Source organism: Carcharodon carcharias, chromosome 12 (assembly GCF_017639515.1).
Source record: "Carcharodon carcharias isolate sCarCar2 chromosome 12, sCarCar2.pri, whole genome shotgun sequence".
Taxonomy (NCBI): Eukaryota; Metazoa; Chordata; class Chondrichthyes; order Lamniformes; family Lamnidae; genus Carcharodon; species Carcharodon carcharias.
The window spans coordinates 105,695,124-105,722,101 of NC_054478.1; the positions used below are offsets into that span (position 1 = coordinate 105,695,124).

At 42.7% G+C, this 26,978-nt stretch overlaps 1 protein-coding gene across 2 annotated transcripts in view; it reads left to right on the forward strand.

Annotated features, from left to right (window-relative positions):
• The first annotated feature begins 981 nt into the window (after nt 1-981).
• The window catches only part of plcl1 (phospholipase C like 1), a 477,974-nt gene continuing 451,977 nt past the window's right edge, over nt 982-26,978 (forward strand). Inside the window, exons 1-2 of one of the 2 annotated variants that reach the window (XM_041201382.1) lie at nt 982-1,201; nt 2,419-3,145. In XM_041201382.1, the coding sequence (XP_041057316.1) occupies nt 2,849-3,145 (297 nt within the window). In that variant the 5' untranslated portion in view covers nt 982-1,201; nt 2,419-2,848. Of the gene's footprint in view, nt 3,146-26,978 lie in introns of both variants that reach the window. The other variant, XM_041201383.1, reaches the window with a different exon arrangement.

A 26,978-nucleotide genomic window follows, 5' to 3' on the forward strand; every position in this document is an offset into this window, starting at 1 on the left:
AAGCTTGGGTCGGACAGCAACCTGCAAATGTGTTCAGCCTTCATCTTAATAGCTCTGCTGAAGCGGCAATCGAAAGGAATTGGCAGCTATTGGCATAAAAGGAGACATTACAAGAAGTTGGCCATGAGCCAAAGTCTATTAACTGTCCAGAAATGGCAGGCGACGCAACATAAGCAAGGCTTATGTTAGAGTGCAGAATTCAATGCGCAGAGATTTGTTGATTCTGTTCCCTCACCAAGTTTTCTAATATATCAGTTCTGATAAAATGGAGACAATTTACTCTTGAAGAAATTTGTATCTTTTTAAAATAAATTGGAGCACATTGCCAGAAACCGAACACTGCAGTTAAGAGATTGTCACTACCCTTTGAGAATTTATACAGAAGCTTGCTTTGCAGAACAGTTCGATTGCAAAACCCCTTTGAAGTTGTTCTTCTGGCTCTGGCAGCAGTGTATTGATCTTGATTGCGGCAGGTTCAAATCTCAAGCCTATTTTCAAAAGATTTCGCTTTTGTTTTATGAAGGTTGCATATATTTTGTATCATGTGGCAAATATGGCGATCTGATCGCCCCAACTTTGGTGACCATTGGACAACACTGATGTAGATAAATACATGCATTATGAAATGACTTATTAGCATTTGAAGGTGAACAAATGCGAGCATGTAATACATTGAGAAGATATACAAGCTGCCATCTTGATTTGTTTACAAAACTTACAATTCGATTTATTTTTACATTTTAAACAGTATGGTTACAATTACATCATTGCAGTGCCCCGCAAAGCAGTTTAGTTTGCCACCAACACGGTAGTTAAAGTGTTAGTGTTGCTTGAAATCAGAATTAAGAGCTTGACCATATAGCTGAAGGAAGAGGTGAGGTTTTGCCAGTTTCCTTTGATATCTAGTTATGTACCACACGTTGTGTTGGATAAACCTCTTTACACCATCTCTGACCTTGTGTGAATTTACTGTAAAAGATAACCTTGCAACTTTTCTTATCAAGCAGACCTTGAAATCGCGAAGATTGCGTTTGAACACGAGATCAAGTTCTTTTTTACACTTCTCCGCCTCCGAATTAAACACACATAAAGCCATCGCTTCAGTTATAAGTCAGTGAAGCTTCGCAAAGTAGGACGCAATGATTTAACTTTTGATATTGTGTGGCTACGTCGTGAAGTCGTGGCAACCTGTCCATTTAAGGTAACATCTTTAAAGGCTGTAAATTGTAGTTTAACTATACTGATTTTCTGAAATCTACTTTCTCGGATTGCGAACTAGAACAGGAGCAAGCCCAAATTCCAACCGAATGACTCATTGTAACTAACTGGATTAGAAAAATAAGAATAATTTTCAGTTTTCCGAACACGAACTTCTGTTTGTAATTAAACAATCCAATACTGCATTGGAATAATTCACTGCAGCGTCATAATTTACACATAGAAAGCACATTCACACTGGTTCACATATCGTGGATTGAATGTATAAATAGTCAAAACATCTAATTAACCTTCCTTCATTCTCACTTTGGGAAAATATTCAGGGGACTTATTTCTAATCAACACGGGTCGAATATCGAAATATTAATTTGTTTTTTTGAGTTGCAAGGTTTTTTTTAGCATTTATTAAAGCTTTGTCAGGTTTACCAATAGGAGACCCAAACCGAAGACAAAAAGTAAATAATGTTCCAGATTTTAAAATAATTGTAGTACATAGGTTAACATTGCATACCATAAACATTTGTTTTAACAGCTGATTTTAACGACGGAGCGTGTTTCTCACATAGTAGAAACGTTTAACAGTTCTAAATATTAGTGTTTGCGCTAGAGGGCGATCGTGCATCTGGCAAAATCACATGTTTGCAACCATTGGCTGAAGGGAACCGAAAGGGGGATTTAATTAAACCAAAGAATAGAATAGCTTTGAAGTCATTCTGATGCATGGCTACATATGTATTTTGCAAAATAAATTCAACAAATGATAGAGTGAAATTGAGCAGTTGGTAGAGCGAATAGTATGACAGATGGAATTTTCTACATTACCTTTTTGTGGCTGGATAACTAAAAGCCACTGCACCCCACCCCATGTGAAATAAATGTTGCAAGTCGTGCATCAATTTATTCCCCTATCCAAAAATATTGTCGGTGATAATTTGACGGAAATAAAGAATCTTCTTAACCACCAAAGCTCTGTATGCATGAAACAGCGCTAATCACATTGTATATCGTTTTGAATTGATAGATTTATACAAAGTAAATACTTGTTTCAAAAGTAAGAAACATACCAACCAAATTAAAATACTGAACAATTTTACTCTTTCACTTTTGAGAATCACAATTTTTTTCTAAAGCCTAAAACAAGTAGTATTGTTGTTTCATGAGTAATAAATGAAGCCTCCTCTTTTCCTCTGGGATTGTTAGGAACTCCCTCCCACCCACATTCGCTCTGATTGGTTACGAGACGAGACTTTCTATTCTGATTGGTGGAAGTTGACGTCAATCATAGTAGTAGCCGACGGATTTTCAAGCTGTCGTTGGCGGTTTACACCAAGAAGTAAGAGAAAGAAGTGAGTAGGGCAGTGCTGTGCACCAAAGCGGGTATTCTACAAACTTCCTGCTTTATCATCGCAATAAAAACAATATACATACAAGTTATTGCAGATTTGATTTGGCTTCACACTGGCACATGGAACCGTGCCTCCTTTTTCGAGCTCTGAGTTCTTCTCCGAAGTGTGTAGTGCTTCTGTTGTGATCTGACAGCTATGGGAGTCTCGTCTAGCAACATTGCCGTTGGAAGACTTTGTTGAGAATACAAAAATTACTTGCAGTTTTGTTTTGTTTCCTTTAATTTATGCACAAAATGGCGGAAGGTCGGAAGGAGAGTGGACTTCGTGGTTCTGAAGTACTTGGGGAGCCTGAGCCAGTTGGAGATTCCCACAAAGCTTGGGGCACAACGGAGGAAGGCGATTTAGAAGCTGTTGGAGGAGCGGTGGCATGCGGAAAGGGTAGCAGGAGGAGAAGCGCCCTTTCAGCAGCCGGGGATCGTTTCAGTCCCGGGGGATCAGCGTCCAGTGGAGCAACAGGGGATGTGGAAGCTTGTCTCATCGAGGCTGCCAAAGCTACACCCCGCAGGAGTAGCATCATTAAGGTACTCTGTGTCATTTACCCTCCCGGGAGGTTATCTATGTGCATGCATCTATATCTACATGACAATTATTAATGAACTCCAAAAGCAACTTGGTGAGAAGTGCTTTGAGCGACATGCGTGTGATAACGCGCTGTATAAGTATAATTTTTTCTCAAATGAAGTTTTTAAGCAATTTACTAAAATGCTTTTAAAATAAACCCACCCAGCATTTTTAATTGAGCGGGTAATCTGCATTGAAAAGTGTCTTGTTTGGGGCAGCTGTTCACTGGCTGGTGAAGGTGAATAAATTATGCTTTTCACTCTGACAACGAAGTCTTTGGTCTCAAATCTGTGGTCTGCGCTGATGGCTCCAGCACAAATTCGAAATCTCTGTCAGGGCATGTAAGTTAACATGCCCTAACATGGAATGCTGGTGCATTGACACTGAACATTTGTTATGTTGCAGGGGAGTATCATATAAATAAGGTATTAATGTTACTTTTGTACGGTACCCCTCCTGGAACACATGTTTAATTTCTTTCCGAGAAACGGTTCATGATCTCTGTTCTCGACTTAACGGCAGTCAGCAAGATTGTGGAATTTTTTTTGGACTCGAGTCTAGTTTGTTCTGTAGCTCTTGAACCTACATTCTGATTTAAAGCTTTGTAATGATCACTCAGATTTGCTATAGAGAGTTTAGATAATTTTTATTACTATTCTTTGCCTTATTTTTGGGGCCACAGTGTATGCATTGCTTAACATGAAGTTGGAGCTTCATTTGTTTTGTGTTCTGTACAAACAATATTCATAAAACTTTATTTTCTTGTTTGAATCGTGCCCATTAGCATGCTTACAATTGGTCTTCTTGCTTATGTTCAGACATGACATTGCATCTATAAAATTGCTGGATTAGATTTATGGCAGGCCAGGTGGGTCAGCTTGTAGTCCAATTATTGCTAAACAAAATAGGTTAATTAATAGTTACTTGTGTACCAAATATTCTCCTGCAAACCATTCACATTCTAATGCTAACAATTTTTTTTCTTCTGTGCTTCTCTCTTGAAGATTTCAACTCATTGGGTAGGATTTCATGAATGGTGACAGCCTGTGGTATTTCACACAAATAATCATTATTTATGTACAAATCTTGATAGTGAGCTTTGGCACGGAGGCTGTTCAACCAGAAGGATTATCACAGTTGAGCGCAATGTGTCCTCCTTTGACATCCAAGTGTGTACTTCCAGTAAAGGATGTTGGTTAGCTGCGAGGGATATGAATTCTGACTGATCCTGAATTCTGTAACTCAGTGGTCCTGAGGATCTCCTATAACTACTCTCCATCCCTGATCTGGTCACTCAGTCTAGATGGTCAAACTCAGGACTGGTTACATTCATTGGTACATTGGAGATGCAAACTAATTTATAAAGATGGTCAGTAGCTGGCTGACCATTTTGGAAATAAGCCAGCAGAGCTGTAATTATGAATTCCTGTTCTATGTTTGTGCCTGATCCTGTTGAGTACTGAGGCTAATGATGCATTCTACAAAAAGTGTGCCAGTCTAAACCTTCAAGTAGTAAAGATTCCATGCATATGCTGAATGTATACAACCAATTTTGTTGTGAATTTCTTTAAATAGTTTATTTAGGCCACCATTTTCCAGGTCACTGTCATTGCATGGAACAGTCAAAAGCCAAATGTTTCACCAGAATAAGAATAAAAGTTCAAAAGTAAGATACTGAGAGATGTTGGAAAGCTGAAATGAAAACAGAAAATGTTGGAAGTACTCAGCAGCTCACGCAGCATCTGTGGAGGGAGAAACAGTTGACGTTTCAGGTCGGTGACCTTTCATCAGAACTGGGAATAAATTAGAGAAGTAACAGGTTTTAAGCAAGTACAGGGGTAGGTTTAAGGGGAGATGGTGGGCACACACAAAAAATTAAGAATTATGCTAGGCACCACTGTGTTAGACAGATTAGCCTAATTAATAATGTAGCAAATATAATGCAAGAAGTGAATGTTGACTGACAATTAGTGTTTTAATTTTCCTATAATTTATGTCCTTTTAGCATTTAATTAGTCTGTTTTCTTCTAAGTTAAATGTTCCATCATTCATTCTGAACTGGGGAAGATGTAATCTGTCAAAATTGGCTGAAAGGAGTCTTGGATTATTGTAGTTTGATTGTTCATCCCAATGAAGCTAACGGGTTAAAACAAGAAAGATACTTTACCTGAAATGTTAACTCTGTTTCTCTCTCTCTACAGATGCTGCCAGACCTGCTGAACATTTGCAGCATTTTCTGTTTTTATTACCTCTGCCACTGAAGGTGGGCAGAGTAATGTTTTGCCCCTGTTTGTTAGTCTGTTTGTAAACAAAATGGACTGGATTTTCGCAGAATCGGATAGACTTTGGAGGTGTTTTGAGGGTGTATGGGGATGGGTGGGGGGGGGTTATGGGTTGTATAGGGATCATGGGAGGTGGCTAGGGGAATGATTTGGCAGGGGTGTATGAGGGGGATGGACGAGTTGGCATGGGGTATGAGGGTCCTGAGTGGGCGGGGAGCATGCTGTGGCATGGCCGTATGAGGAGGCATGGCACTAGGTGGGGGCATGAGTTGGTATGCAGATAATATGGAGATATGAGGCGCCATTGGGGGTGGATGGTGGCTTGAGGGCCTGACAAAGTCCCAGAGAACTGAAGCATGTCTTCTAACCAGCTTACCTTGGCATTCGCCCACCCCCATGGCTGCCATGGATCTACTTCCAGGGACCGTGGATCTGATGTGATCCTGGCCCGCCTCCCTGGTGCAAAAATCGTGTCTAATTTGGCCCTTTCTACTGAGGAGGGTCTGCCACACTGGAAGATTTTCAACCTTGAGCTACCTGCGTCAGTAGCGAAAATCTGGCCTTATGTCTCAAAAACTAATGGATGGATTTCAACAGAACATGGTCCACAGATAGGGTATGGCCCAAAGAAGAACTGAGTAGCTTTTGGTGAAGATGCAGATCCAGATCCTGGAATTTTTTAAACGATTCCCTAACTTTGGTAGATGGAGCAAATTGACTTTCTTTTAGAATGTTGTGGATTGCTTTATTTGGAATGTTATTGATTATTTTCAAATGTTGCGGATTGCCTCAGCTGCTTTGGTGGAATTTGTCACAGCTGTCAAAGTGAGCAGAGTTGTCGGAACAGATTGTTGAATGTGGATTGGCTTGAAGTCTCCTCAGCGAGGCAGAAGCTCTTAATAAATATATCTTTTGGCTTTGTAGTTACAGAGCAACAAACAGACAGGGAAATGGCTCAAGAGCTGTGTGATTGTAATAACTTTTGAGTTAACTCAATGTGGTGGAGGTAAGCACTCTTCTGAGTGCCCTCCTCACTTGTTTTAAAACTGTTTTCTATTGGCCAATGCTAAATGAAAATAAAAATGGTGGTGGCGTTGGAAGGATTAATTCTGTATGAAAACTTATGTGTACAAAACTTTGTGTCTCAAATCAAAGCGCTATCTGGAATGAGTTCCACAGATATGAGAGCAGCATGAAGAGATGTGCACAGGTGGTGGTATTTTGTGCAGACTTCTTGAATTGAAAGACAATATTAAGGTCTCTTTCCAGCATTTTTTTTTGCTATAAACAAAGAAGTACACTCTGTTTGGGAAGCACTCTGGTTGTGCTGCCCTGGTGATAAATTTTTTAATAGGGCAGGTAATCTGACACACAGGGTGGAATTTAATATTGGCAATGGGCTTTTGCCCGCTGGCTTGAGAACCGGTGGAATCTGTATGTCATCTCTGCTGGAGAAAGCATGCCAGTTTTAAATGCTCCTAACTGGCCAGCTTCGGGCTTTGCCCAGCATGGAAGACCTTGGGCAAAAATCCCACCCCCGAGATCTGCTTGCCAGTCAGAAGCCAGCAGCTCTCCATAACTTATCAGTGCCAAGGGATCCAGGCCACAGCTGAATGAGGGTGGGGCAGGGGTCATGTGGAGAAGGTTGCTGTCTAGTTGGTGGGAGGAGGTTGGGTCAGAAGAAACGACAGGGGTATGGCATTCACCAGGCCATTCCTCCCCCCTTTCCTGATGCTGGATCCCTTGATGTGCCCTTGACTGAGTGACCCCTCTGAGAGGCTGGATTTGCTTTTATGGGCACACTGCATGGCAACCTTGCTGTTGGCAGAATTTAATGATCCACCATAGGCCTGGATTTTTGCTGAGTTGGAATGACACAGAGTCCTATAAAAATGGCAGGTGTAACCCGATTCTGGGTTATGTGTCCCCGTTCCTGTTTCCAGTAAGCTTTGCCAGCGCGGGATAAGGGTGCGGGTAGTTAGCCTGCACTCCTTCCCGCCTTTGCTGGCTCCATTGTGGGAGTGGGCAGTTTAAGGTCCCCACCCCCTGCAATTTTAGTTGAGTCAGGCCCTTTCTGTAAATATTCGTGGTTCATGGCGTCTTGGAAGAACCCCAATTCCAAGTAGGGAACCTAAAAATAAAACAGTGCCCTACTTCCAAAAACCTTCCATCGACAGGCTTTGAAATAAAAAAAATGTTCTTTCCGTTTCAATAGTTAGATGCTGTATTGTAAGTCATATGTACATATGATTGATTGTAGGGCTCTGTCCTGCAAAGGTAAGTTGACCATTAGATTGATCAGCATTGTGTAAATGCTGAGATGCATTAGAGTTCTTTTTCCATTGGGAAACGTGTTCTAATGCACTTAAAACTTAAGAAAGCACTACTTGGAATCTCCAAGCAAATAATCTGAAGTGATGTAAATGTCCAGAGTCTTTGTAAAATAAAAAATCCTCAGCTGCTTTCACCTAGAGGGAAAAAAAGCCCATGTTTGGTGTAACTTAGAAAAATAAAGGCCATCTTTATTTTTTTAGTTTCAATAGACTCCATTGTTTACATTTTCCAGCAGTTGTTATTATAGCTGAGCCTATTTTGAATGCTCGACTGAGTTTCAAATACTCCAGAACCACTTATCCCAACAGGGGGTTGTTCACAATTTGATAGTTTTAAAGGATTATTATAGGATTATCTGCCGTTGATGTGGTTCGTGAAATAGATGTTTGTTTTTACAACTGATTGACCACTTGAGAGAATTTACATGTCTTGAATGGGTTTTGTTGAATGAGAGTTTGTTTAGTACGAAGTATGTTTGAGTGATAGCTGTATTAGATTGTTAGAAGTTTTTTTTAAAAATTCCATTTCAAAGACCGTTGTTCCTGAGGCATAGTGGATAGTGGATGAATGGTCAAAGAGGATACATGGGGTATCATGGTGACGCATAGGGAATATCAGGGAACATGGAAGGGGCATGGAGAGAATGGTTTCATGGAGAGTTTGGGGAATGTCAGGGAGAATGGAGGGTATGGGAGTAGGTGGCATGGAGGAGTGGGTAGGGGCGGTGGGGGGGTGGGAGGTGGTAAATGAGAGTTTGAGGGCCTGACATTGATCATTAAAACTGGCTGACATCCCAGTAAACAGAGGTGAGTGTTCTAGCGTTCTGGCCTGACCATCCTTCCTCCTCCGCTGTGGCTTTGGGCCTGCCTCTGGAGTTGGTGGGCCCGACTCCATTTCATCCCAGAAACAAAAATGTGACGGGCAGGGCCTTCTTAAAGGAGACGGGTCCTCTGATCTGGGAGGTTTCCCAACTTGATCTTCCTGCCACCTCCATGAAAATCCAGCCCAAAATATTGGGATGTTCCCCTTTGTTCAAAAATGATTCCCACATGGCTTATGGTTAGGGCAGTGGTAAGAAAAATCCTAAAAAAAACATTGGGCTGTAACTTCCAAGCACTCCAGTGTCCGATTTGGGGGTACCCCAAAAAATGCGCTGGGGAATCCTTCCTCTGGTCAATTGCCCTGCACTGGGAACCATCCTAAAATGCGATTTAAATCTCAAACTTCAATTGGTTCTGGCTGCGTTACACAAATAGTTACCCAGAAACAGAATAATTAAAACTTCTTGTAACTCCTGAGTAACTATTGTAAAGACCCAGAGAGACATCATCCCCCCCACAAAAAAAATCCCTGGCCCCACTCAGGGGACCACCCTCCCTCCGCCGCCCCACGCCCGACCCTCTCCTTCAACCCAGCCCAACCACCCCAACCCCCAAGGCCAGAGAACCCCTGAGGTCCCACCCGCCCACACCCGCATCCACCATGGTCCGACCCTCTCCCACACACCCGCCGAGGCCTGACCCTCCCCCGACCTCTTATTTTCCAACCCCCAAATTCTATCCACTTACCTTAAAGTCTTTATCTTCCTGGCCTGTTGATTTCAGTGGGACCTTTAAACTTAATGTGGGTTACAGCAACTAATGGCGTTTAAAAAAGGGGTGTGTCCTTTTACAATCCAACAGAACTGGACTGCGACACTGGGCTTCAGCAATAGCTGCGCTGCCTGGATCTCGCCCGGCCTGAGTTGGAAGGTCGGGTGAGACAGGCACAGAAGAAAATCCACGCTGGTAATTGGGCACGGAGTGGCAATCCGACATTGCCACTTTGAGGAAGTTACAACCTATCATTCACAAAACAATAAATTTTAAAAGTTTGAAGTTTTTGTAAGTACACTTCTAAGAAGAGCAATAAATGACAGAAGATTCTTCACAGTCACACACTTTCACCCCATGACCTTTTGGCTTATAACTGCACATGTGGCAGCTATTAAATATTATGATGCTTTGACTTTTATCCTTGCTCCCTTGTTCATCAAATCTATGCTAGCATTTTTTGTCTAATGAGACATTGAGTGGAATTTAATGCTCTCCCCCTTGGTGAGCTTGGTGATGGGTAGCAATTAATCAGGTAGGAGAATGGCGGGTGGGGACACCACCACCCCGATTAAGTCTTAGGTGGGAAGACTCATGGATGACCTTCCCACCCTGCTGCCTATTTAGGCCCTTAAATGGGCAATTAATGTCCACTTAAGGGCCTCATTTTGCCACTGTAGCTATCATCCCAGCAGAGGGTGGGAGGCTTGCCATACAGGTAGCATGACAAGCAAACCTGCCTGGTCCTTGATCCTGGGGAAGACTCACCGCTATCCAGTTAACTGCCTGAGTGACATTTAATTCGGTGGGTCTTCCCTAAAAGGGGCAGCACGGGGCTTTGATAGGTGAGACTCCTGTTGGCTGCATAAATACTGCCTTTTTGTCTAATCTCACTCTTTCATACTGCTCACCATATTTATGGTAGTTCCTGTACAAAATCAAGTATCCTACAGACTAATTTGCACTTTGAATGATCGAATGCTCAACTAAATTTGTTAATATTGATTGAATATGATTGCTAAGATAATTGTCCACTATATTAAGAGAACTATTATTTTTGTTAATTTACAATTTGTACTCGAAAGAGTTACAATGTAATGACTCAAAAAGCTGGTTACTTCAATGTGGATGATAATAGTTGTATTAATAGTGTGATGTTGATGTACAGATTCAAAATTGTCTAATTTACATTTGCAAAGAATATAGTTGTTAACTTTTTTTGATGAAACCATGAGAAGTTTCTATTGGTTTTGCAGCTGGGAACTCTGAAAGATAATTCTTCACGTGCCCATTTGTAATCCTACTGATGATGTACCTCCTGGCATATAACCTTGTTCTCCTGGTAGTTGTTAAATTTGATGTTACATCTATATAGTTTCTTTGCTTGTTCCTCTATCAGAATAACGAAATGATGGTTATTTAACTCCTTGGTTAACCCATCAAACGTGTTTCAATCTTGTAGAAATATCACTTTTAGCCTCCATTTCTCACCCTAGAAGTTTTTATTTTTGTTCTTTTTACCTAGACAGTTTGGTGAAACTCATTCATGTAATGTAGCGACATTTTTTTAAGTTTTAGCATCTTAGTCTGTGGTACAGAGGCAAAATTTATCAATTTATTGACTTAAGCATTTTTCAAACCATTTTCCAAATGTACAAAAGCAAAATACTACTCTGAATTGATGTAAGACCATTGATGTGACGCATTAACTCTGTTTCTCTCTCCACCAATGCTGCCTAACCTGTTGAATATTTACAGTGTTTTCTATTTTTATTCCAAAGGTGGTCACATATTGATTTATTCCTGCTTCTTCAGGCTGCCTGAGAGCAGTCTTGGAATAACGTTTCTTTCATTTTTTCAATCTCTGTGGAAAAGTCCCAGTTTTCGTTTTGGCAGCTTGGTGATGACACTGCTTAGAGCCACCACATGAGAATCGTCAGCCTAACAGCATTTTGAGAGCTGTACTGCAGATGCGTGCCCCTAATCAACAATGTTGATTTAATTGTTTTATTGTTTGTAGAGAACATTGTGATTAGCCATAGTATTTTACTTTTGAAGTATGTATAAAGGACAGTATTCATAAAGCCATCTGCAGCTAACTTGTTATATTTTTAACGAGCTATAATTATTTCTAAACTTTAATGAACAATACACATATCCTAAAAGGAAGTTTATAACCTTAACATCAAGTATTTCCATAAAATGTGAAAAATGTTCTTAACAGCTGCAATGAAGATTGACATTTTTCAAACGTAATATAATTCAAATTAGCAATAATTTAATTGTCCTATTTGCCACTAAAACTGATGTGAACTTCTGGTTGGTTAAGATTTAAAAAAATTAAGTGAAAACAACACAAACCTAAGTGTTATGAAGCCAACTGTATAGTTTGTCGAATGATACCTTACAGAGGAGTGCAATGGAGCAATAATCTGGAAGGAAATAGTCATTGTTGTAAAATAGGACAGAAATGAAAAAGTAGGACCTAAAAGGTAGCAATCTCAGGATTGCTCTATATGCCACGCATTAGCGAATACAGAAATAGGAGGATAATGCAGATGAATGCGTGACTGGAGGGAGAGTTTTAGATTTATGGGGCATTGGGACAAGCTCTAGGGAAGATGGGACCTCTACAAGCCAGGTGGATTGCATCTCAACAGGGCTGAGACGTATATCATGGTGGGGAGGTTTGCTACTGCTTTTGGGAAGGGTTTAGACTAGCTTGCAGAGGAATGCAAACTGTACTGTAGAATCAGAAGGAAGGGAAACAAAGCTGGAAATCAAAGGCAGAAAATTAGTGAGTGAGCATGGAAGGCAGAGAAGCCAAAGGCTAGGAAATAGACAACAAAGGAGTTGTTTAGTGATTAGTGGTATATGCTCAATGCAAAGTAGTATATACTTCAATGTGTGATGAAAAGGGCAGATGGGCTGATCACAGATAAACACTTGAAAGAATGATGATATAGCTATTACTGCAGCATGGCTCAAAACGGGCAGGAATGGGAACATTCCTGGTTACGAGATTTTCAAATGTGTCAGATGGGGGGATAAAAAGGGATTGCAAAATTAGTTAAAGAAGAAATCACAGCTGTGAGAAGGGATGATATGCTAGAAAATCATCAAATGAGTCCAGTTAGGTTGAACTGAGGAATAAAAAAGAGCACTCACTGGAAGTATAGTATAGACCCCCAAACTATCAGAGAACGATATGAGAGCAAAAATGTAGGTAAGTTTCTGAGAAGTGCAGAAACAGGCAGGCAACAATAGGGGATTTCAATTACTCTAATATTAACTGGGATAAAATCAGTGTAAAAGGTAGAGGACACACATCTTAAAATGCATTCAGGAGAAATGTTTTTGGTGAGTATGTTGCAAGCCCAACGAGAGAAGGGGCAGTTCGACATTTGGGTTCAGGAAATGAAACTGGGCAGGTGGAAGGGGAATCGATGAGAGAGTGTTTTGGTGGTAATGATCAAATTTCAGTTAGATTTAGTGTAGTTATGGAAAAGGACAAAGATAGACCAGAGTAAAAGTTTTAAGTTGGGGAAAGCCAATTTTGCTAAGCTGAGATGTGATTTGGCAAAAGTAGACTGGAAAAACAACTTGAAGATATCAGTGCCAGACCAGTGGGAGGCATTCAAGCAGGAGATAGAGGCTTCAGAACAAAGTAAAAAGGTGAGACTTCCAAAACTCAAGCCCCCTGGATGTTAAAGAACATAAAGTAGGATAAGGCAAAAAAGGGATGCTTATGTCACTTACCTAGAGTTCAATACTGTAAAAGGCGGAGAGGAGTGTAGAAAGTGGAGCGATGGAATTAAAAAGAAAATTAGAAAAGCATGAAAATATATTGGCAAGTAAAATTAAGGAAAAGCTAATGAAATTTAGAAGTACATAAGAAGCAAGAGAATTTAACTAAGGAAAAAGTAGGGTTGATTAGAGACTCAAAAGGTAACTTCTGCATGGAGTGGGGAAGATGTGGGCATGGATCTTAATGAAAACTTGAATGTCTGTCTTCACAGAAGAAGGAGGTGATGCAGACATAATCGTTAAGGAGGTGGTATGTGAAATATTAGGTGGAATAAACATAGGGACACGGGAAGTATTAAGGGATTTAGTATCTTTGAAAGTGGATAAATTGCAAGACCAGGATGAAATGTATCCCAGGCTGCTTAAAGTATGTGAGGGCAGAAATGGCATTGGCTCTGACCATCATTTTCCAATCCTCTCCAATACGGCGTGGTGCTGGAAGACTGGAGAACTACTAAAGTATCATATTTTAAAAAGGGAGGAAGCACATGCCAGTCAGCCTAACTTTGGTAATGGGGTGAATTATTGGAAAATATTCTGAAGGATGATATAAATTGTCATTTAGAAAGGCAAAGATTAATCAAGGACAGTCATAAGATCATAAAATAAGAAGTCGTAGGCAACTTGGCCACTCAAGCCTGCTATGCCATTTGATGAGATCATGGCTGATCTGATTATGGTCTTAAGTCCACTTTGCTGCCTGCCTCCATAACCCTTGACCTCTTGTACATCAAAAGTCTGTCTAACTCAGCCTTGAATGTATTTAATGACTGAGCCTTTAATGATTGAGAAATTCCTTCTCATCTCAGTCTTAAATGGGAGACCCCTTAGTTTTAAAACTATGCCCCCCAGTTCTAGATTCCTCCACAAAGGGAAATGTCCTTTCAGCAGCTACCCTGTCAAGCCCCCTCAGAATTTTGTACCGTAAGTTTCAATAAGATCACTTCTCATCTGTCTAAAGTCCAATGAGTATAAGCCTAACTTGCTCACCCTTTTCTCATAAGACAACACCTCCAGCCCCAGGAATCCGCTTGGTGACCCTTCTCTGAACTGCTTCCAAAGCAATTTCATTATATCAATAAGTTTTCTTTGCTGGACTATTATTTATATAATAAGTCTTTATGATATTTCAGGATTGGCTTGGAATATTTTCTTATTTCTGGCAGCATAAGGGGAATCAGTTAATGTCAGTTGATTTCTCATCTACAGGATCACGTCATTGGCTGTATGTATAATTGTTGATTTGGTTTCCTTGTAGCTCTGTTTTTGTAATTCCTTCAAACTGTTTCCCACTGATGCCAACTATATTCATTGTTCCAACATGGCATATTAAAATTATTACATTTGCTATCATTTTTCAAAAAGTTGATTTTTAAGAAAAAGCATTCTACAGGACCTGAACCGTGGTTTAGCACACTGGCCTTTCATCTTTGGAACACTGATTAATAAGCTGAAAGAGTTACTGTCTATGGCACCTAATATTAAGTTAATTTACAAAAACAGAAAATGCTGGAAAAACTCAGCAGGTCTGACAGCATCTGTGGAGAGAGAAACAGAGCTGACGTTCTGAGTCTTCTTCAGAGCATCTGCAGTATCTTGCTTTATTTCAATTAGTTTAAGCAGTTTTGATCTAGTTTCAACTGGATAAAAGTCCTTAAGTGAAAATGCTCCAGTTAGTACAAAGTTGGGAGGTAAAATGGTGTAATGAAGGCCACCAAACTGGCATGGAGAAAAGGCTTTAGCAGGAGCTGTGTCAAATTATTGCGTAAAATCTACTTGAATTTTGTTAAACACCTAGGAATACAGTCGTAGACTCTGTTCTCCTAAACTTGTGTCTAGAGAGATTATTGAACTACTTAGTACAAGGATGAATGCCTGTAGATGCAGGTCTGCCACTAATGATGATAATATAAAAGATATGGCCTGCGTAATCAGAAATACTGCAGTACACGGAAATCTGTTGGTAGCAAAATACAGAGTCTAGAGATGATCATGACTTTACCTGTAGTTCCTTAAAGCTAACACTGGGTGACAAAAGTAGAGCAATGTTTCATTTTTCTGCATTCATGGCCTTTATCTTGGTAAGCTGAATAACTCCCTCAAAAGAGTGATTCTGATGGTAAGACTTCCTCTTCAAATGCAAGTTTTACTGTTTAGATCTGGTACACATGAGACAGGTGTCAAAGGAGTTTCCAATACTGATAGTTCATTGGACAAGGATCCTGTTGTGTTTGGACTTCTAACTACATAGCTTTTTAATAAAAACAAAAAAACTGCGGATGCTGGAAATCCAAAACAAAAACAGAATTACCTGGAAAAACTCAGCAGGTCTGGCAGCATCGGCGGAGAAGAAAAGAGTTGACGTTTCGAGTCCTCATGATCCTTCGACAGAACTTGAGTTCGAGTCCAAGAAAGAGTTGAAATATAAGCTGGTTTAAGGTGTGTGTGTGGGGGGCAGAGAGATAGAGAGAGAGGTGGGGGGGGTGGTGTGGTTGTAGGGACAAACAAGTAGTGAAAGAAGCAGATCATCAAAAGATGTCAACGACAATAGTACAATAGAACACGTAGGTATTAAAGTTAATGTTGGTGATATTATCTAAACGAATGTGCTAATTAAGAATGGATGGTAGGGCACTCAAGGTATAGCTCTAGTGGGGGTGTTTTTTTTAATTTTTTTTATATAATAGAAATAGGTGGGAAAAGGAAAATCTTTATAATTTATTGGGGAAAAAAAGGGAAGGGGGAAACAGAAAGGGGGTGGGGATGGGGGAGGGAGCTCACGACCTAAAGTTGTTGAATTCAATATTCAGTGCGGAAGGCTGTAAAGTGCCGAGTCGGAAGATGAGGTGTTGTTCCTCCAGTTTGCGTTGGGCTTCACTGGAACAATGCAGCAAGCCAAGGACAGACATGTGGGCAAGAGAGCAGGGTGGAGTATTAAAATGGCAAGCGACAGGGAGGTTTGGGTCATTTTTGCGGACAGACTGCAGGTGTTCTGCAAAGCGGTCGCCCAGTTTACGTTTGGTCTCTCCAATGTAGAGGAGACCACATTGGGAGCAATGAATGCAGTAGACTAAGTTGGGGGAAATGCAAGTGAAATGCTGCTTCACTTGAAAGGAGTGTTTGGGTCCTTGAACGGTGAGGAGAGAGGAAGTGAAGGGGCAGGTGTTGCATCTTTTGCGTGGGCATGGGGTGGTGCCATAGGAGGGGGTTGAGGAGTAGGGGGTGTTGGAGGAGTGGACCAGGGTGTCCCGGAGGGAGCGATCCCTACGGAATGCCGATAAGGGGGGTGAAGGGAAGATGTGTTTGGTGGTGGCATCATGCTGGAGTTGGCGGAAATGGCGGAGGATGATCATTTGAATGCGGAGGCTGGTGGGGTGATAAGTGAGGACAAGAGGGACCCTATCCTGTTTCTGGGAGGGAGGAGAAGGCGTGAGGGCGGATGCGCGGGAGATGGGCCAGACACGGTTGAGGGCCCTGTCAACGACCGTGGGTGGAAAACCTCGGTTAAGGAGGAAGGAGGACATGTCAGAGGAACTGTTTTTGAAGGTAGCATCATCGGAACAGATGCGACGGAGGCGAAGGAACTGAGAGAATGGGATGGAGTCCTTACAGGAAGCGGGGTGTGAGGAGCTGTAGTCGAGATAGCTGTGGGAGTCAGTGGGTTTGTAATGGATATTGGTGGACAGTCTATCACCAGAGATTGAGACAGAGAGGTCAAGGAAGGGAACGGAAGTGTCAGAGATGGACCACGTGAAAATGATGGAGGGGTGGAGATTGGAAGCAAAATTAATAAATTTTTCCAAGTCCTGGCGAGAGCATGAAGCGGCACCGAAGTAATCATCGATGTACCGGAGAAAGAGTTGTGGAAGGGGGCCGGAGTAGGACTGCAACAAGGAATGTTCCACATACCCCATAAAGAGACAGGCATAGCTGGGGCCCATGCGGGTATCCATAGCCACACCTTTTATTTGGAGGAAGTGAGAGGAGTTGAAGCAGAAATTGTTCAGCGTTAGAACAAGTTCACCCAGATGGAGGAGAGTAGTGGTGGATGGGGATTGTTCGGGCCTCTGTTCGAGGAAGAAGCTAAGGGCCCTCAGACCATCCTGGTGGGGGATGGAGGTGTAGAGGGATTGGACGTCCATGGTGAAGAGGAAGCGGTTGGGGCCAGGGAACTGGAAATTGTTGATGTGACGTAAGGTGTCAGAAGAATCACGGATGTAGGTGGGAAGGGACTGGACAAGGGGAGAGAGAAGGGAGTCAAGATAACGAGAAATGAGTTCTGTGGGGCAGGAGCAAGCTGAGACGATTGGTCTACCCGGGCAGTTCTGTTTGTGGATTTTGGGTAGGAGATAGAAGCGGGCCGTCCGAGGTTGGGCGACTATCAGGTTGGAAGCTGTGGGAGGAAGATCCCCAGAGGAGATGAGGTCAGTGACAGTCCTGGAAACAATGGCTTGATGATCAGTGGTGGGGGTCATGGTCCAGGGAGAGGTAGGAGGAAGTGTCTGCGAGTTGACACTCAGCCTCCGCGAGGTAGAGGTCAGTGCGCCAGACAACAACAGCACCACCCTTGTCAGCGGGTTTGATGACAATGTCAGGGTTGGACCTGAGAGAATGGAGTGCAGTAAGTTCAGAGAGAGACAGGTTAGAATGGGTGAGAGGAGCAGAGAAATTGAGACGGCTAATGTCGAGCCAACAGTTCTCAATGAAAAGATCGAGAGAAGGTAAGAATCCAGAGGGAGGGGTCCAGGTGGAGGGAGAATATTGGAGATGGGTAAAAGGATCCGTTGAACTGGGAGAGGACTCCTGCCCAAAGAAGTGAGCCCGGAGACGAAGACGGCGGAAGAAGAGTTCAGTATCATGCCGAGCCCGAAATTCATTGAGGTGAGGGCGTAAGGGTATGAAGCTAAGTCCTTTGCTGAGCACTGAACGTTCAGCATCGGAGAGGGGAAGGTCAGGGGGTATAGTGAATACACGGCTGGGCTTTGGATTGGAAGAAAGGGTGGGGACGGAGGGACATGCAGGGGTGGAGGGTTCTAGATGGGTGTTGGTGTCGATGAGTTGTTGGAGCTTGCGTTCCTTAGCACTTGAGAGAAAGAGAAAAAGTTTCTTGTTGAGTCGTCGGATGAGCCGAAGGATAAAATGAAACTGGGGGCACGCGCAGCTTTGAAAAAGGGTACGGCGGTGCTGCTGGAGGGAGAGGTCGAGTGTGTTCATATGGCGGCACATGGCACTGAGTGTGGATTTCAGAATGTGACCCTCCACCCCTGCCTGTCCCTCCGTCCCCACCCTTTCTTCCAATCCCAACCCCAGCCGTGTATTCACTGTACCCCCTGACCTTCCCCTCTCCGATGCTGAACGTTCAGTGCTCAGCAAAGGACTTAGCTTCATACCCTTACGCCCTCACCTCAATGAATTTCGGGCTCGGCATGATACTGAACTCTTCTTCCGCCGTCTTCGTCTCCAGGCTCACTTCTTTGGGCAGGAGTCCTCTCCCAGTTCAACGGATCCTTTTACCCATCTCCAATATTCTCCCTCCACCTGGACCCCTCCCTCTGGATTCTTACCTTCTCTCGATCTTTTCATTGAGAACTGTCGGCGCGACATTAGTCGTCTCAATTTCTCTGCTCCTCTCACCCATTCTAACCTGTCGCTCTCTGAACTTACTGCACTCCATTCTCTCAGGTCCAACCCTGACATTGTCATCAAACCCGCTGACAAGGGTGGTGCTGTTGTTGTCTGGCGCACTGACCTCTACCTCGCGGAGGCTGAGTGTCAACTCGCAGACACTTCCTCCTACCTCTCCCTGGACCATGACCCCACCACTGAACATCAAGCCATTGTTTCCAGGACCGTCACTGACCTCATCTCCTCTGGGGATCTCCCTCCCACAGCTTCCAACCTGATAGTCGCCCAACCTCGGACGGCCCGCTTCTATCTCCTACCCAAAATCCACAAACAGAACTGCCCCGGTAGACCGATCGTCTCAGCTTGCTCCTGCCCCACAGAACTCATTTTTCGTCATCTTGACTCCCTTCTCTCTCCCCTTGTCCAGTCCCTTCCCACCTACATCCGTGATTCCTCTGACACCTTACGTCACATCAACAATTTCCAGTTCCCTGGCCCCAACCGCTTCCTCTTCGCCATGGACGTCCAATCCCTCTACACCTCCATCCCCCACCAGGATGGTCTGAGGGCCCTTAGCTTCTTCCTCGAACAAAGGCCCGAACAATCCCCATCCATCACTACTCTCCTCCGTCTGGCTGACCTTGTTCTCACGCTGAACAATTTCTCCTTCAACTCCTCTCACTTCCTCCAAATAAAAGGTGTGGCTATGGGTACCCGCATGGGCCCCAGCTATGCCTGTCTCTTTATGGGGTGTGTGGAACATTCCTTGTTGCAGTCCTACTCCGGCCCCCTTCCACAACTCTTTCTCCAGTACATCGATGATTACTTCGGTGCCGCTTCATGCTCTCGTCGGGACTTGGAAAAATTTATTAATTTTGCTTCCAATCTCCACCCCTCCATCATTTTCACGTGGTCCATCTCTGACACTTCCGTTCCCTTCCTTGACCTCTCTGTCTCAATCTCTGGTGATAGACTGTCCACCAATATCCATTACAAACCCACCGACTCCTACAGCTATCTCGACTACAGCTCCTCACACCCCGCTTCCTGTAAGGACTCCATCCCATTCTCTCAGTTCCTTCGCCTCCGTCGCATCTGTTCCGATGATGCTACCTTCAAAAACAGTTCCTCTGACATGTCCTCCTTCCTCCTTAACCGAGGTTTTCCACCCACGGTCGTTGACAGGGCCCTCAACCGTGTCCGGCCCATCTCCCGCGCATCCACCCTCACGCCTTCTCCTCCCTCCCAGAAACATGATAGGGTCCCCCTTGTCCTCACAAATCACCCCACCAGCCTCCGCATTCAAATCATCCTCCGCCATTTCCGCCAACTCCAGCATGATGCCACCACCAAACACATCTTCCCTTCACCCCCCTTATCGGCATTCCGTAGGGATCGTTCCCTCCGGGACACCCTGGTCCACTCCTCCATCACCCCCTACTCCTCAACCCCCTCCTATGGCACCACCCCATGCCCACGCAAAAGATGCAACACCTGCCCCTTCACTTCCTCTCTCCTCACCATCCAAGGGCCCAAACACTCCTTTCAAGTGAAGCAGCATTTCACTTGCATTTCCCCCAGCTTAGTCTACTGCATTCGTTGCTCCCAATGTGATCTCCTCTACATTGGAGAGACCAAACGTAAACTGGGCGACCGCTTTGCAGAACACCTGCGGTCTGTCCGCAAGAATGACCCAAACCTCCCTGTCGCTTGCCATTTTAACACTCCACCCTGCTCTCTTGCCCACATGTCTGTCCTTGGCTTGCTGCATTGTTCCAGTGAAGCCCAACGCAAACTGGAGGAACAACACCTCATCTTCCGACTCGGCACTTTACAGCCTTCCGCACTGACTATTGAATTCAACAACTCGTGAGCTCCATCCCCCATCCCCACCCCCTTTCTGTTTCCCCCTTCCTTTTTTTTCCCAATAAATTATAAAGATTTTCCTTTTTCCCACCTATTTCCATTATATAAAAAAAATTTAAAAAAACACCCCCACTAGAGCTATACCTTGAGTGCCCTACCATCCATTCTTAATTAGCACATTCGTTTAGATAATATCACCAACATTAACTTTAACACCTATGTGTTCTATTGTACTATTGTCGTTGACATCTATCACTACTTGTTTGTCCCTACAACCACACCGCCCGCCCCCCCCCCCCCCCCCTCCACCTCTCTCTCTCTCTATCTCTCCGCCCCCCACACACACACCTTAAACCAGCTTATATTTCAACTCTTTCTTGGACTCGAACTCAAGTTCTGTCGAAGGGTCATGAGGACTCGAAACGTCAACTCTTTTCTTCTCCGCCGATGCTGCCAGACCTGCTGAGTTTTTCCAGGTAATTCTGTTTTTGTTTTACATAGCTTTTTAGCCTGGGTTGATGTATATATTATCAGATGGTGGCAGGAGATGGGTGCAGTAGGAATAGCACTCATCCAAATCCACAATCACTGAGTTTCTGGATTTTGTGCAATTAACATATTTGTCTTAAAATTTCTGCAGCAACTTAAAGGTGCCCTGATGTTCCAAGTCTTCAAGATCCAGAAGCAGGATTATAACATTAGAGTCCAGCCATGAGTGCAGGAGAGCACTTGGCTTCACTCACAGGGCAGTGAAAATTCTATTGGAATAGTGTTAGCAGAAGAAGGATGCTATGTTTATGTGGATTGTTGTCACTGAAATGGTTTTTGGAAAGAAGGAGCAATTGAAATCTTTATTAGAATGAAAATTCTAATAAATTTACAGTATTCTGTAAACAAAAAAATCAATTGCCAGACTTCACTGTGCCAACGACACTTCAAAACAAATTGCATTCTTTGATCATCATAAAACTAGCTGCTTTCCTAATGATAATCACATAACAGAAAACTTAATAATGCATAATTTTTAAAATTATTTGCTCACAGCATGTGGGTGTCGCTGGCTAGGCCATGATTTATTGCCCAACCCTAAGTGCCCTTGAGAAGGTGGTGCTGAGCCGTCTTAATGAGCTGCTGCAGCCCATATGGTGCAGGTACACCCACAGTGCTGTTCAGGAGTGAGTTCCAGGATTTTGACCCAGTGACTAAAGGAATGGTGATATAATTCCACGTCTGGATGGTATATGGCTTGGGGGGGAATCTGCAAATGGCGGTGTTCTCATTCATCTGCTGCTCTTGTCCTTCTAGGTAGTAGAGGTTGCGGGTTTGGATGGTGCTGTTGAAGGAGCCTTGTTGAGCTGCTGCAGTGCATATTGTAGATAGCACACACTGCCGCCACTGTGCGTTGATGGTAACTCTTTTGAGTACAAACCCGTTTTCATCTGTTTCAGATGAAGTTACATTGTTTCATAGTTTGCCATTGTGAGATTTGAACTCTTGATCTTGGGGTTCCAAACCCAGTACCATAACCACTTGGCTATTTAGGTGCGTTGATGGTAGAGGGAGTGATGTTTTAAGGTGGTGAATGGGGTTCCAATCAAGCAGGCTGGTTTGTTCTGGATGGTGTTGAATGCCTTGTGTTATTGGAGCTGCACTCATCCAGGCAAGTGGCAAGTATTCCATCAGACTCCTGACTTGTGCCTTTTAGATGGTGGACAGGCTTTGGAGAGTCAGGAAGTGAGTTAACCTCTGCAGAATTCTTAGCCTCTGACCTGCTCTTGTAACCACAGTATTTACATGGTCAATCCAGTTCAGTTTTCGGTCAATGGTAACCCCCAGGATGCAGATAGTGGGGGGTTGAGCAATGGTAATGCCATTGAAGGTCATGGGGAGATGGTAAGATTCTCTTGTTGGAGATGGCTATTGCCTGGGACTTGTTTGGCACAGATGTTACTTGCCACTTGTCAGCCCAAGCCTGAATATTGTCCAGGTCTTGTTGCATATGGGCACAGACTGCTTCAGTATCTGAGGATTTACGAATCCTCAATGTTCAGGACCAATAATTAGCGAACATCCCCACTTCTGACCTAATGATGGAGGGAAGGTCATTGATGAAGTAGCTTAAGATGGTTGGGCCTAGGGGACTACTGTGAGGATGTAGTCCCTGGCCTGAGATGATTGACCTCCAACAACCACAACAATCTTCCTTTGTGCTAGGTATAATCAAAAATTTAAATGCTCAGGGGCATAAATTGAACTTTGCAGTTTCCTGTAACTGAACAGTTTTCTCTCATGCATACAACTGCTTAACTACATCACTTAAAACAATTTTTTAAAAATTCTGCATGACTTTCATAGTGCTTTATTACTTTGTTGTGATGATATATGAAGGTAGAACTTTTGTGACAAAACATTTTGATAAGTTACATAATTTCATTTGCATTTTGACCAACAAACATTACTAAGGATTTTAGATTTAAAACGGTGCCCCCTTGAAGGAAACCTTTGTAGGGCATAATATATTAGCATCGATAAAGGATTAGTTAGTTAACAGGAAGCAGAGAGTTGGGATAAATGGGTCTTTGTCAGGTTGATAAGCTATAACTAGTTGAATGCCACAGGGATCAGCGTTGGTGCCTCAACCGTTTACAAACCCTTTCAATAACCCAAATATATGGTAGCTATTTTAGCCAATGACACCAAGATAGGTAGGACAGTAAGTTGTCAAGAGGAGGTAAAGAGTCTACAGAGGGATTTAGATAAATTAAGTGAGTGGGTGAAATTGACAAATGGAGTATAATATGGGAAAATGTGAACTTGCCCACTTTGGCAGAAAGAATGAAAAAGCATTATACAATTGAGAGAGAGATTGTAGAACTCAGCAAAGGGATCTTGGAGTCCTGGTACATGAATCACAAAACATAAATACGCAGGTACAGCAAGTGATTAGGAAGGCAAATGGAATGTTTGTGTTTATTGCAAGGGGAATGGAATATAAAAGCAGGAAAATCTTACTGCAGCTGTACAAGGCTACATCTGGAGTACTGTGTACAGTTTTGGTTTCCTTATTTGAAAAAGGACATCATTGCATTAGAAGCAGTTCAGAGAAGGTTTATGTGAATTATTTCTGGGATGAATGGCTTATCTTATGAAAATAGGTTGGGCCTACACCCATTGGAGTTTAGAAGGCTGAGAGGTGATCTTATTGAAACATACAAGATCCTAAGTGGACTTGATGGGGTGGATACCGAGTGGATGATTCCTCTTGTGGGAGAGATTAGAACTGGGGGCCACAGTTTAAAAATAAGCAGTCTCCCTTTTAAAGACAGGGGTGAGGAAAACAAATTTCTTTTGAGGGTCATTAATCTCTAGAATTCTCCTACCCAGACAGCTGTGGATTATTGAACTTATTGAAGGCTGAGTTAGGTTTTTGACAGATGAGAGTCAAGGATTATTGGGGCAGGCAGAAAGGTGGAGCTGAGACCACAATCAAATCAGCCATGATATTTTCGAATGGTGGAACAGGCTCGGAAGGCCCACTCCTGCTTCTAAGTCCTATGTTCCTGTTCCTGTGTTCCTAGTTAATTAATACTGTATTAATGTTCTTATGAAAGTCAGACTTACTTTGGAGGTGAGAGCAGAGGTCAGGAACTCTCAAGTCCCGACAGACCTTGGAGTTTTCAGGTATGTGCAGACCAGGAACATGTGCAATTCAGCGGTGTAAGTTCTCTGACCAAAGGACGGACCCAGCATGCCTCTGCAGAGATGGAAAATGGCACAAAAATCTGGGTCATGTGACTGTGAGTGGAGCACCATTGAATTCTAGTGTCCTGGACAGGGAAAGATCCCAAAGGGAGAGAGGAGCAGGAGAGCTCCTAAAATAAGTATCCCGGACAGGGGCAAGAAGTGGTCCCAGTTAAGCTAAAAAGCAGTTAATGGGCTGTGGTTAGCAGACTTAAGTGAGGAGGGCTCAGGGAAAGCCTTGGTAATTCAAGAGGACTCCGGGGAGGTCCTGGTAATCGAAGAGGGCATTTGAAGGTTGGTAACCGTACGTTGGGGTACCCCTTTGGAGCAGCTGTGTTCTTCTTGGCACACCCAGAGAACTTGAGTTGTGCTTGTGAGCTGGGAATCCAGAGGAACAGAATCTCAGAAGATGAGGTTGAAACCTTAGGAGATGGGCCGCCTTTGATGACGTCCGAGTTGGAGCAACCTTTGGAGACAACTCCCAGGTTAGATCTTCAAAGGTAGAGACTGGAATCCCTTGTTAGAGAGACAGTTTCAACAAGACTGGTTGACTCACAGTGTTACTGAGGTCTGGGTGGCTGTTGAGAGATTTGTGGACTCTGTCTTGGCTGTGTCTACCAATTATTGTGTCGTGTGGTGTGCTCGACCACAGTTTGCTTGTTAATTCACATGTACCTCATATTAACTAATGTTCTAACATAAAATAGATACTATGGATTGTTTTATCTTTCTGACCTTGAAAATAAAGCTTATTTTTGTTTGTTCAAAACCCATGCAATCTTGTGTCTTTCTTCACTGAGCAAGTGTCTTGAATCTCAAGCCTTTCCATTTGAAACAAAATGTTTTTGGGTCCTAACTGGATCTTACCAACAGCTTGAGGGTCTTGTCTAGGACCATAGCAATCCATTCTCTGATTTGGCAAGACATTTTAAAGAAATCATATGTGGAAGATGTAACCATATCACCTAATAATGTTGGACTGTTATTAAGTGTTTTGCTGTAACCTGATATTAATTTTGTGGGCATTAGAATATTGTTATGGTATAATGTCTCTCAGCTTAATGCCCAGGTAAATTATTGCTTCATTACATATTGTTGATTGTTGCAAACTTAAATATGTCCCCAGGTTTAACTATATACTTGCATAAAATTCAGTTAAAGTACTTTAGTTGTACATCAGGGATATGTCTAATTGTATCTTTTACTTATGAAAGCTAGCGTGGTTATTGCTTGCCTGACAACTTGCGTGTTATGTGAAAACAGAATAATGCAAATATGAATTTAGGCTCCACAGAATAAACTTTGATATTCTTCAACAGGCTGTGTGTGGATCAAAGCAGCTTCAGAATAAAACTGGATAAAAAGGGTATTGTCAAATGTAGGGAGCTAAGCACAAGTGTTTTTTATCATTACAATTGTAGCAAAGATTCATAACAGTAATTAGTTATCTTTGCTAACTTCAAATTATTTTAACATCTCCATGCATAGGTTTAAATGGATTAGAAGGGAACAATATTACATAGAACATACAGCACAGAAGCAAGTAACTTGGCCCAACTCATCACGTTCATACTCCAGCTGAGTCTGCTCCCATTCCATCTTCTTCATTTCAGCATATCTTTCTATTCCTTTTTCTCTCATTTAGTTGTCTGTTTTCCTTTTGAAAGCATCTAAGCTATATTTCTCAGCTGCTTCCTGTGGTAGCACGATCCACATTCTCACCACACTCTAAGGAAATAAATCTCCTTATTTCCTTATAGGATTTATTAGTAACTACCTTTTATTAATGGCCCTTGGTTTTGGATTCTCTCAAGTGGAAACATTCTGCATCAACCCTGTCCAATCATTCATAACTTTTAAGAACCTCTATCGGGTCACCTTTTTAAGTCTTTTTTTTGCTAAAGAGAAAAACCCTATCTATTAAATCCTTCCCAATAGTTGTAACCCCTCATGGTACTATCCATGTATATCTTTTTTTGCACTTTCACCAGTGCATCTATGTTCTTTTTATAGTTGGGAGACTGGAACTGTGCACAGTACTAAGTGCAGCCTGATGGAGTCCTATAGAATGTAACATAACTTCACTACTTTTGAATCCTTTGCCCCTATGCTTTGTTAGTATTTTTAACTTATTTGCTGATCTGTAATACTGCTTTTAATGATTTGTTGCCCTGTATCACTAGATCTCCTTGCTCTTTCCCTGTTCAGTTTCTTATTGTCAAAGGTGATGTTTCGTTTTTACTATGTTAAAGTTCATTTGCCATTTAACTGGCAACCTGCAAGTTTTCTTCCTTTTAGCGCTGAAGAAGAGCCATATGGACTCGAAATCTTAACCCTGTTTCTCTCTCCACAGATGCTGCCACACCTGCTGGGTTTTTCCAACATTTTCTATTTTTATTGCAAGTTTTCTGATGTCATCTTGTATATTGTTGCTTTCTTCCTCAGTGTTATTCTCATCCTTTTTTTTCCAAATCCTTCCATGGCCTCATCCCTCTCTAGCTCTATAATCTCCTCCAGCCTCAGATATTTGTGCTCCTCTAATTCTG